The 13,330-nt window shown below is 40.5% G+C and overlaps 1 protein-coding gene across 2 annotated transcripts in view; it reads left to right on the forward strand.

Annotated features, from left to right (window-relative positions):
• NEK7 (NIMA related kinase 7) overlaps window positions 1-4,670 on the forward strand; it is a 64,987-nt gene extending 60,317 nt beyond the window's left edge. For both annotated transcript variants that reach the window (XM_075287423.1, XM_075287424.1), the window contains one exon: window positions 1,425-4,670. In XM_075287423.1, the coding sequence (XP_075143524.1) occupies window positions 1,425-1,535 (111 nt within the window). In that variant the 3' untranslated portion in view covers window positions 1,536-4,670. The remainder of the gene's footprint in view (window positions 1-1,424) is intronic.
• The last annotated feature ends 8,660 nt before the right edge of the window (window positions 4,671-13,330 follow it).

The following is a 13,330-nucleotide window of genomic DNA, read 5'->3' on the forward strand; positions in this document are numbered from 1 at the left end:
CCCCATATTGCCGCCAGTCTTTGACCCCCACGTTCTCGTGCCGTACATATTGCCATCATCACTACCAGTTTTGTTACATACTAACTTTTTAGACTACCAGCAAACCCCTTTAAGAGTTATTAAAAATGGTTAAACTGGTCATTGCTTGGCATGTCAGGTAAATAGAATGTCCTGCTTGTTTTGTGATACGGTATTCAAACAGGATTCACCCCACTATACATTGCACATGTATCTAAGCCAAAGAATTTCTGTATGATGCAACTTGCTGCTAGTGATACAGACCGGGCTGAATTGTTCCCATCCCGTTCCATGTCACTGTTGCTTGTGCCTTTGTATACAACTTTAACACTTTAGTAGCTAGTGTTATTTGCTGTCTATTTCCTAGTTTCCTTAACTTTTTCTACAATAAGTCATCGCACACATGAAGTAGATCTGGTGTCTTGTTTTGTATGGAGCAGATTTATGGCCGCTGTACATGTATTCACCCCACATGGCCTCTAATGCCGTAGCAGCATCTAAATATAATGGCCGTGCACATATCTAATTTCTGCTCCAGTCCCTCCATTTGCAGTAATGTTTAATAATGGTGTGAGTGTCAGGGGCAGCCTTTTGTTCTGACACTCACTTTGTCTCCTCCTTCCCTTTCCCCTCTTCTCTCTCTCTCTCTTTTTCTTTCTCTCTACCCCCCTCCCTCGCTCTTCCAGTCTGCACATGAATATTTCACATATCTGCATCCTCATCGCCTATTCTCCTTGACTAATTTTCAGACTGTCCGCATTTGCATTTCACATGGTAGCTTATTAGGAAGGTACAGGGATGCTCCAGGATGGCAGTTGCCATGGCGACCTGCGGGGGGATTATAATGAGGGTACCACTCCGCTGAGCGGCTGTGCCCGTCCTGCCGCAGGGCTGTGATTTTGCTGCTAAGTGTGAATCCAGAGTCACAGCCCAGGGGCACATATCAAAAACTATGCCCCATAGAGGATCTCCCAGTTAAAGAGCGACAGATATATATATATATATATATATATATATATATATATATATATATATGTATATGTATATGTATATATATATATATATATATATATATATAGTTCTTTTCGTATTGAATAACACTTTCGGTTTCTACTTTAAAGCCTCCACTGAACAAAAACTGCCTGCGGTTAACCCCTCCATTGCAAACGCCAAAGTACATGCTCCGTTATTGTACAAGAGGCGAGGTCAAGCTGCATTTTAGGGTCAAACGATAGATAAAGTGTTAATTTAGGCAATCCTGAACTGTACACATGAACATCGATCTACAAAAGCATAATGGTGTATGTCTAGTGACGCACCAGGGCTCAATACTCCTTTAGATAAGACATTACTTGGCTCTTGTATGGTTCTTGAACTATTAACCTGTTCTCTTTCTCTCTCTAAAGCTGCGCATGTTGGTGAATACCTGCATAAATCCAGACCCGGAGAAGAGACCAGACGTAACCTATGTGTACGAGGTTGCAAAGCGAATGCACGCCCTGACCGCCACCAGCTAGATTACAAGTCCTCAAGGATTTTCCCACCCTACGTCCATCACTTTCAAGAATTTTCCCAGTATACACCGTAGAAGTGGGCAGGTTTTTGTGCTCTTCAGTGGGCCTATGGTATATTATGGTGGCCACTACGTTTTTGGATGGGACATTTAACTTTTTTCTGGATGATCTGAATGAAATCCACCACACCTAGCCTTCGTCCTGCAGTCCATATTTGCTGTCGGCCTTGGTGATTGCGGCATTGAGTAGTAATACATATCTCCATGTAAGCCACACGTCAAGAAATCTGCTAGGAGGAGTGTAAAAATGAGAGATTTTACATATTTATATCCAAAATTAGCAAATGAAAGCTATGTATAGGGTATAGGGAACACAAAGCAAGTTCAGAAACTTAGATGGGTGACATTTTGGTGAACATCGGTTGAGACAATGGAAGGTTATTCGTAAAGTCACCATCTTTGAATAGGTAATAGGTTTATTCTTCCCCACAACATGCAGTCAGACACTTCACATCAACGTCTGCCTTATTTTACCTGTAAACAGGACGAGAAGGCCTTTCCCTTTTAACCCTTTCTTTACCTCGCCGCTCATTTGCCTTACTTTTTGGAAATTAAAGAGATACCTTTTGTGCCTTTATAAAGACTTTGCAAAACTTGAGTGCAATGTAATATTTTATTATAGTTTTTTTTTTTTTTTTGCTATATTTGTTCCCTTCTCCAGTATATTTTTTTATTTGTTATATGAAATGACTATATTTTGGTGTATTCCGCCATATAGTAAACTAGCGAGTCCTGGCATATCCATCCATTCTTGTATAGTAGCAGGTATAGATGTCACATCTCTTTAGTGAGACAATTGCCTTGACTTACCATATATATATATATATATATATATATATATATATATATATATATATATATATATATATATATATACATGCTACTGTTTTAATTTATGTAACCAAGACTAGTTTTTATTGTAGGGCAGTATAGAGTGTAGGACCAAAATCAACGATTGGCTGGAATTTTATCACTACTTGCCTTCAGAAACGGTAAAGCTTGTACATTTGACCAGTGAAAGAGCCGCCATACCACCAGACACCTCGACAACTATGGGGAGGTCAGAATAACGTTTGCACTTTGTCGCATTTTAGTATTTCCTGGTACTTGCGGACACCCTTTGGGTAGTGTTTGGATGAAATGGTACATACCGTATATATATATTTGCCTTATCACTTGGTGCCTTTTGTTATATTCAGGCCGTGTACATTTTCCCCGCACACGATATAACTGTGGCATTTGGTTCTCTAACAAAATGTCTGGGCTCTGTACACATTTTTAGTGTTTAGTAGAGATGAGCGAGTAGTATTCGGTCAAATACCTGCGCTGCATAGTTATTGGTGTATAAAAGTGGGAGGGGCATCAAATTTGTACTGCCCCTCCCACCTTCCCTGGCACTTTTTTACACGAAGAACTATGCGGCGGAGGTATTCGATCGAATATACTCGCTTATCTCTAGTGTTTAGAGGAGAAATGCTCAATGAGATTTTAATACAGCAGGTAAGCGTTTTTCTTCACGGTTAAGACCTCATTCACAAGAGCATATATTCTGTACATGTTTTATGGTATTTGTGCACATAAGTAGCGCAGCAGAGACCAACCTGATTCATACACACCCAGGTGTCGCTGCCAGATTACACCGTTATGTAACACCTCATATAGACCATCCTGTATCCATAGAACAGGAAACTCATCAGGCCTTAGGGCTAGTTCACACAGGGGGCGGCGGGGCTGATTTTGGCACCGAGAGTGACACGGGAAGCCGTGCCACTCTCGGGTCAAAACCCGCCTGCCACGACTGTCGCGGCTTTCCCCTCCAGAGTCGGCTCAAATGAATGGGCTGACTCCGGAAACATGCCGCTAGCTATCGGTCAGCTAGCGGTCTCCATAGACCACCATTGTGAGAGGGCGGATTTTGATGTGGATTACGCGCCATGATCTGCCCCCTCTGTGCCAGTGTGAACGGGCCCTTAAAGGGGTTTCCAATCTGCTAATCGCTGTGGGTACTACAGGTGAAACCACCAGGGGGCGACTCCAGCGCTAACCGCTGCTGGAGCAGGAGTCTTGGTTTTCAGTGCCTCTTCACTCACTAATAGAAGTCCCGAACACTGATCCTGCCCCTCTATACTAACGTAAGACCTATAGATAGGGGTAACCAGGGCTGTGGAGTTGGAGGAGGGGCCAATTTGGGGTGGAGTTGGACATCAAAATAAAATCTACCATTATTGATATTGCATAATTCATTACTTTGTTGCATATTCAGGTTAATTACTGGATTGTTTGTGAATTGGGATCTTTACTCCTTCTGACCATGACCATGCCATTTATGAAGGAGGTGGAGTCAGAGTTGGAGCACCGGCCTACTGATTCCACAGCCTTGGGGGTAACCGAAGTAGGACAATCCTGTCAAATGAAACATTTTAAGAAATATTGGCTTTTTGTCTGTCTATTCACTACTGTCTTTCAATATGCTCCTATGAACTGGGCCTCAATCCTTTTAAAGCAATGTTCTTGTAATTATATTATATATATGTTATATAGATATGTTTACCAAAAATACTTCCAAAATTTATATTTTTGCATCCGTTTAAGGAAGGGGGTTGGTTGAATCTGTATATTATATGCCAGTGTACAGCCACCAAGAAGAAGTCTACAATATTTAGTTCCCCAATGTAACCAGTACATCAAGCGTCTTTACAGTTTCATGGGCTGCGCACTATTTCACCTCCTATCCTGTGTGCAATGTACAGCGCCAGTGTATAGGATGTGTTATAATGGGAGTAGATGATGTTCCCTCTGGTACCCTCCACATGTATGTAATAATACTGTATACGCAGGAAGGATGAATTGACATACATTGACACTGTCAATTCTGGCTGTATTTATTTGAACAGAGTTACCATTATAATCAATGTTACCTTTGTTCACTTTCTAACATTAACCATTTGCCTTCTGTATCTTTTTTTTCTCCCCCCCCCCCCCCCCCAATTGCTACATGGTTATATACAGCAAGTGTTGCAATCTTAAAGAGAGAATAACAATGTGTTGTGCTATCTTACAGAATATAAATAAATATGAATTTCTAAAGTAAATGTTTTATGCGTATTTTGGTCCTAAGAGAGCGGGAAACGTGGTTACGGTATGCAAGAACGACAAGAGACCGCACGTGTAGTTTCCTTTAGAAAGCAGCTATGTATCTGCTGAGAATATGGAATACAGCGTGAAAAATTTGGGGGATATTTGTGCAAAGAAGTTCATAGCTATCAATATTACATGTGCTACGGATCAGCTGCATAAACTATATATATATATATATATATATATATATATATATATATATATATATATATGGTATGAATTATTGAATTATCTTAAAAGGGAGTGAATAATTTTTCCGGTACAGTATAAACATATGTCGCACATCCTTGTCGTACACATCTCCCCGCATTGTGTATCATTGACCTCAAAGCTTCAGCTCATTGTGTAGTACAAACCACGACTTCTCACCCCGTGGTGAGATATTAATGATTTATCCTTTTCAATACAAACGTATAAGGGGGGGAGGGGGGTTGTTGAAAAGCTGTCCTCAAACTTCCTCAAAGTAAAACGGTTTGCTGTGGGTTTAGATTCTTCCTAATCCTTTCTAAAGCAAAACGAAGCAATTATTTTGTCTTTCCTACAGATGTTTTGCTCCACGCGGCCATCCATAATACCTACTGTTATTAGCAAAAAAGCCTCTCTGTTGAAGAAACCTTCATTAAGCGGAATCCCGCTGAAACAGCTATTGATCCAAAACCTCGCGTAGGTTCTGCTGGACACAATATCTTTTCCCTCTGCTCCGTATTTCCCTCCAGGGATAAAAGGCCAGATTAAAAAAAAAAAAAAAAAGTTGATTTTTTTTTTTTTTTTCACATTTTATTTTATTTTTTTTACTTTTTTTTTTTTCCCCCCTTCAACACACCACAGAGTTATTTAATTTGCAAGCGGTTTTCAGAATCAAAAAAGTGAAGATCTTCAGAGGACAGGAAAAATCGAAGATCTTGCTTTTCCCTGCGGTCAACCTCGGGAAGCGTGTTTGATAGAATTTAAATGTTCACTTCACACTAACAATTACTATTCATGTTGCTCTTTTGATGTTACATGCAGTGGATCTGTGGTATCTTTCCAACATCTAAATAACGCAGCTGAACCAGTGTTGGTATATATACCTATATATATTTTTCTGTCCTGCTGCTTTTCTGCACTCATCCATTTAATATCTTCCAGTGATCTGTACCAGACGAGACACGCTGCAAAATTCATTTTTCATCTATTCCCAACATTGATCTTGTAATTGTACTATTGTTGAGATTTGCTTTATCGCAGAACCTGTTACTATGATTTCTAACCATCTTATTCTTCTAGATGATGATATATTATGACTGCAATGAGCTTTTAGGATTTCATCTAAAAAAAACACTCAAACATCCCCCTCATTATTACACCAAGTGCCAATAATGGCTGAAGGGAGTTGTCCAAATTTAGATAAAAGTAACTATGGAAAGAACAGCATGCTTGTTTATGGGTTGTGTCTGGTATTGCAGCACAGCCCCATTCAAGTGAATAGGTTTGAGGTTCAATACCAGGCATAGGCTGTGGACAAAGGATCCAAAGTTCTGGGCTGACTCATTTCTTCCTCTGCATTAAATGCTGACAGCTTTGTTTAGCCTAATGTAAAGGAGCAAACAGAAAATGCACAGAATGATATATCTACAGTATATATATCCTTGCACGGCCTCCCTTCAAAATATATATATATATATATATATATATATATATATATATATATATATTGTCAGGGTCTGGGGTTGCTAGGTGGGGCGGCATAGACACACAAGTCCAGTTTCTTTTAGTCCAAAACAAAGGTAGAGTTCACTCAAAAAGGTAGTGCAGCAACAAAGGAAACAATACAAAAATAAATACCTGCCCGGCTAGGCTCTAACTAAACATAGAATAGGTTACCTCACCTACAATAACGGAAATCCAAAGCCAGTAGAATCATTCAGGACACAGCTCCAAAAATATGACCTCTCTCTTTGGCTCTCCAGCCAAGCTCTGCCAAAGTGTTGCTGCTGGAGCAACTTCTTAAGCCTCCTTGACGAGGAGACTCTCAACAGCTGAGTCGCTGCCGGAACATCCCCAAAGTGTGGACTGGAGGGGGGTGGAATGACAGGTCCCACTACCAATCCTACCTGTCATTCCTAAAAATTCGGAACTCTGAAATAACCCTCAGCAGACAATCGTTATCTGCTGAGAAACCTTCTTTCTGGAGTTTTCTCATCTCACCCACCTTATTAGTCATATATATATATATATATATATATATATATATATATATATATATATAAAATTCTTCTATGCCCCTCACCTCCTCACCGTCATATGTAAAGGCAACTGGCCAAATCAAGAGCCTTCTTGCCATATTATATTGTTAAAGGGTTATACCATCAATATAATTGACAATATGTAAACTCTTTATGCATTTATAGAGCAAATGCAGAAAAATGAGGAAGGGCACTCACCCACATTCACGCTTGTCTTCATAAAATGCTTCTTTTATTAAGGTAACATATTTCTTTAAAAACAAGTAGTGCAGGGAGGGAATAGAGCATACATAGGCATGTAGGCAACAGCTGTTTCGCGCAACTATGTGCGCTTTCTCAAGCCTCAAAATGCTATTGCATTTTGAGGCTTGAGAAAGCGCACATAGTTGCGCGAAACAGCTGTTGCCTACATGCCTATATATGCTCTATTCCCTCCCTGCACTACTTGTTTTTAAAGAAATATGTTACCTTAATAAAAGAAGCATTTTATGAAGACAAGCGTGAATGTGGGTGAGTGCCCTTCCTCATTTTTCTGCATTTGCTCTATTTTTCTAATAGTCTTTTTTCGGTTGTTGAGCACCCCCACAGCTCTGTATACATAAGGTTATATTCCTCATACTTACCTCCAGTTTGTCAGGACTTTCATTTGTGCATTCAGCAGTGCCATCCTATATCTTTTTTCTTGTCTTTATGCATTTATTGTGATGTTTAAGTATATGAAGAAATATTGTACTTACCTGCTTGTAATGACACCCAACAGTGTTCAAATTGTATCGGTCTATGATTTCTAATGAATCTCTGAATGATCATTCTTGTCTTTGTCTATTGTAAGGTGGAATAAAGTGGTGGTTATTGAATTGCTTTTCCTCTCCCTACCTGGAGTCTATGGGTCCATTCACACGGAGGAAAATGGTGAGGAATTTGGAGTGGAATTTCAGCGCTGAAAAAAAGCCTCCCATTGACTATGATGGTTTCCTTTTTCTGCTAGCAGAATATGCTAGAAGAAAACGGAACCCACTGTAGTCAATGGGAGGCTTTTTTTTCAGCGCTGAAATTCCACACCAAATTCCTCACCATTTTCCTCCGTGTGAATGGACCCTATAGCAGTAATAGGTAGACATCCTGATACAAATACTGCTGCACATTCAGGGCTTTCTCTTGGAGAGACAGAAGGAAAGCCTATGTCCTGCTTAAAATGTACTTTCTACTTTTTTCACTGAGGATACAGCAGAAGCTGTACTGTATACTACTGGGCATGCATGAAAGCAACTATATTCTTTGGTTAAAAGGAGTCTATCAACAGTAAATTGGTTATAAAACGAATCCTAATACCTTGTAGAAATGATTCTCACATTTCCAAATCTATCCCTGTAGCTCCCTGTAAATCATTATTTTATTCATATGCAAATGAGGGGAAAGTGCTTTACCCACGAATCTAGAGCGCAGACCAAAGCCCATGCAAGCTAAGGCACACCCTGAATCACCTTTTCCCCACATTAGCATATGAATAAAATGGTGATCCCCATGAAAATGGGGCTCCAAAGCTGAGTAACAGAGAGATATTTAGAAACTGTAGAATCACCTCCACAAAGTACTGGGATTAGGTGTATAACCAATTCTGTTGGCCGACTCCCTTTACCCTTTTTGGGAGCATGTGAGCTATCAGCATGCCATGTTATTATTGCCGTCAGTGCAGGACTGGATGCAGATAGTCCCTAAGCATTCTCTGATGGCAGCTGCAGGCCGTCAGGATATTTTTGTGCCGTCTATCCAAGAAATTTGGAGCCGTGTAGCTGTGAATTTTAGTGAGCATTATTTGCTGAATTTTAACAATTTTCTGTAATCCCTTCAATGGTGACAGTCTGTTGTCTTCATAGGCCGCCAATGGATCTGATCCTGAATGCAGGCACTTTCTATGACCTGGCACTTGGCAATTTTCCTATTAGGGCAGGTGGCCACTTGCACGTCGTGTCCCTGCTTCATCACCTGCCCACAATAAGGAAATCATGGCTCGGTTTTTGACAAGTACCAGGCCATAGAAAGTTGTATCCATTGACAAGACTGTCACCACGAACATGGTTGGAGAAAATCGTTAGAACTTTGCAAACTTGTTGATTATTTCTATTTATGCAGATGTTTAATTCTGAATTGTCTACACAGTTACATCTGGTTCTGTTCATGGGGAAAACCTCTTTGTGCTTGGTATTAATAAGAAAAAATTAAATGCGTTAGGTTATGCAGTTTGGGCAAGGTATAAGTTCCATAGTTTGCTGGGGGGTCACACTGGACAAAATGCATTGTACAAGGTGTACCTCGGCATGCTGTTTATTGCAGTTCACCCCCTGATACTTTTAACTTTTCCATTGCACAGGTTGAGAGCAGAGTAGTAAAAACCTCAGTAATAATTGCCATATTGTGTTTCAATCTCCTCCACAATGCTGATCCTGTAGATCGGAGAGGCGAGTATGTGACGGCTAACCCTGTGCCGTCACTCACTGTTTGTCCTTAGCCTTGAAGGCAAACAAATGGCCACGGCACCCGCTTTGAGCAACAGAGTAGTGCTGCGAATAACATTTTTAGCCTGGGGTGAAATACAGATTACCATTACATGGGATCGGACAATAAGAACGTGTAGAATAATTGGAATATGGTATAAAACAAAGAGTGGGAAATTGGGGTTCTTCTTAGGAATATTGCTATTGTATACAAAGTTTATCTTCCCTGCAGATACAATTGCAAATGTTAATGCCTTGGCATGTTAGTAACACAGTAAACAATCTAAGAATTACCTCCTATTATGGTGAATGGTATGTACAGTATGAGATATATATTCATTTTGTTGGGGTTAAATAAAAAAAAAAAAAAATTTTTTTTTTAAATAAAAACTTTATTCTTTGATGCGAAATTCCACAGAGATTTATGAATGTAAAACCCGTGGCAGGCCTCTGGACCTTTTTCTGCACAATATGCAAATGACCAACTTTTGACATTCTTCTTGTAGGGTGTCAGACAATTCCTTTCTTTATGCCTGCGGCACAATCTTGGCTCTCCGATGCTCTGGATCGTGGCATTTATGACTTGACTGAGTCATGGCAGGATGTATTTAATTGATAAATAAAGTCACATCATACAAGATACTCCTTAGGATGGCAAAAATGTCAGATTTTTTTTGGCTGTTTAACCATCTAGACACACAAATGTGTCTGTATATTTGAAGATCATTACAAAATATGTGCACTCAAGGTGCATCCATTATCAGTCGTAGACACCGACAGCATCTTCGAATGAGAAATGTACCTTGTCACCAGGCAAAAGCCCAGTGGTTTCAGAGCTAGGCTTGTGGCCTTACCCTGCCATAGTTTTCAGATCTGTCACCAAATATCAAAGTATTTCATTTTATGTGAGTTGTATGGACTGTGTACTGGATCAATCTGCCACGTTTACAGTCTGCAACAGACGTTCATAATTTCATCCGTAATCTCAACCAGTGCCTTAGAATTACGTTCATATGGCCTTAAAAGAAACGCCAAACCTAGTAAAAGTAAGCCAGTAACATTGTGGCTATCACGGTCAGACTACATGTTCCCAACTCCGTTTTTGTAAAAATCCTTCAGGATAAGCTGCCATGTGTGTACATGAGTGGTCACACTATTTCTGGCCATTCTATGACCTGGCTTGCATTATTTATCAGTTTTTCCCGACTGCATGCTATACCTGTAGTTTGCAGTCCTCTCTGATGGGGTGGGGGATAGACTAGCTGCTGTACGCTGCACACATTGAGTAGAGGAGGAATCTGCTCTATACCTCTCGCATTCTGAAACAACCCCAGGTTTATGTAGAACATGCATGGAGAAGTATTGACCTGTACATCCTCTATTATCAGAACCTCCTAGCGGCCAGGCTCATCTATCAGTCTAGACGCTACTTTGATGCCTCTGGTCTGTGCCGGTCACTACATTGGCTGCCTATTCATTACAAAATACAACATAAACTTATCACCCTCATCCACAAGGCTCTCCATTAGGCTGCGCCTCCCTATATTTCCTCCCTCATCTCTATCACCCCGTGTTCTCCGTTCACTCAATGACCTAAGACTTATATCCTCTATTATCAGAGCCTCCCACGCTCTTATACAAGACTTCTCCCGAGCTGCACCAGTTCTCTGGAATACTCTACCCCGGACAATCAGATTAACTCCCAATCTCTACAGCTCCAAGCGCAAACTAAAAACACATCTTTTCAGACAGGCCGATCACAGTTCCTAATGTAAACCCTTCTGTTCTGTAATTGGAATCCCTAAAATGAACCCTTCTCTGTTCCAACTCCCACATGATATGATGCTGTTTCAGCCTAACTTTAAATGTCCAGGCACCATCTGCACATTAAAGGACACGACTGGTGACCGCTCATATAGTTTTATGCTTGTGTAATGACAGTTATCTGTATTACAAAATTATTTGTTGGTGCTATATAAATGAAGTGTATTATTATTACTGATATGAGTAAATTTGCAATGATAGAATACTATTGGAGCTGAACAGAAACTTTGTAAGGCTGCTGAGTCTTGGACTTGAGACTCGGTCTGTGTGTGAGCCAGGTTTTCTTCTGTACACTATGCTGGGAGAGTCCTAGCTCATATAATTATCAATGGCGCCAGGAGTGTCTGCCTCTCCACCCCCTATACTCCCATACTGATTACAGTACAGGGCAGTATGTAATAGAGAGGCAGGTACTCCATGCACCACAGTGTATGGCCTGGTAAATCTGGCTTATACTCCACCTGAGATTTGCTTAGCGTGAAGCCAGTGTGTAAGGGTATGGTTTCCGCGTGGCTAGCCACAATGGGATGCCGATGCAGTGCATCGGCATCCCACTCCTGATTAGGCCCGAATGAATGGGCCTAAACAAGAGTGAGTCTCGAGCCACGGACACCACTACTGATTCAGCCACAGAATCCACCGGAAAATAGAGCATGCCACTTCTTGTTCCCACTAGCTGAAAAAAAAAAAATCGAACGACTCCCATTTAAATGAATGGGAGACATTTTTGCAAGCAGATTCCAAAATCCGCCTGCAAAAAACTCTGTGTGAACGTATCCTACCGTAAGTCTGTGTCATGTGACCTGCATTCTGTCTTGAGACAGAACAGTAATTTTCTCATTGAAAACTATTTTAGTGGAGGGAGGGGGAGTGGGTAGGCAGCCTAATAGTGGAGCGAGGCATTTCTCACTGATGAGATACATTACAATGTTTCTTATAATCGTCTGTACTGTTCATTTATGCAGAGTTTATTATAGTATGAACTAAAATAGGACCAAGAGAAAAGAGGACCTTTCTGTGGGCTCCTCTGTTTTCCGTTCCTTCTTGTCATAATGACTCATCACTTGATGGTTGGGACCGAATAGCATCCACCGTTTGTGGCAGCAATTACGTTACATAATTATCATAATGGATTTTCACCATGGAGTGGCATGGGACTGGTAGCATGAGTCAAGCAAATCTCAGTAAGGCGAGTATATCATTAAGGTTATTTATTTTGTATTTTAGGTCATGACTCGTAAAATGTCTAATTTCCATGGCAGTATTATGACTCTCTTACTACCTCCATATACCTCCTTTCCATACGAACGAATCCATGGTTTATTTTCTGACAGATTTTATATATATCCAGCAGGGAGAAAATAAAGGCATGCTTCGCTGTGTGCAAAGAAAAGACTAAATCCATAACACGCAGAATACCTTCCATGTTTGAAATGGCAAATGACTGTCGAAATTCAATCAGTTATTCCATAAACTTAAATTTTTGGCTGACCCACTGCTAAAAATTCCCAACATGATGGATAATTTGTTTGGTAGACAATATTCTGTCATAATTTTTTATACAATTTTTTTAAAAAACAATTGTCGGCCAAAATCGCTTGTTTCGGACAATTTTTATTTCAGGTCTACAACCAGCTTAAAGGTAACCATTCACCAACTCAACCAAAGCCAGCTCTTTACATCATTTAATGGGTGCTGCTCCACTGATTTTGGCACAGTTGGAATTTTTCCTAGCCCCCACTATTCCCAAACAAGTGCAGTTAGTTTTGGTGCCTGATATGTTATTTAGGCTCTCTGTCAGGGGGATGGTGTCACCATTCCTAAGCAATCAATGCTGTTAATTTTAATGCCTGATATACTATTTAGGCTCTGTACTGTCAGGAGGGCGGTGTCAGGCTGGAGCAGACAAGGGATGTGATTCTGAGCTCTGACAATGGCTGCCTCTGATTGATTTCTGTATCACATACCCTTATCTGCTGCTGCCTGACACTGCTTACCCGACAGTACAAAGCCTAAATAGTATATCAGGCATCAACACTAAGAGCATTGATTGCTCA

The sequence above is a fragment of the Leptodactylus fuscus genome, chromosome 9 (genome assembly GCF_031893055.1).
Source record: "Leptodactylus fuscus isolate aLepFus1 chromosome 9, aLepFus1.hap2, whole genome shotgun sequence".
Taxonomy (NCBI): domain Eukaryota; kingdom Metazoa; phylum Chordata; class Amphibia; order Anura; family Leptodactylidae; genus Leptodactylus; species Leptodactylus fuscus.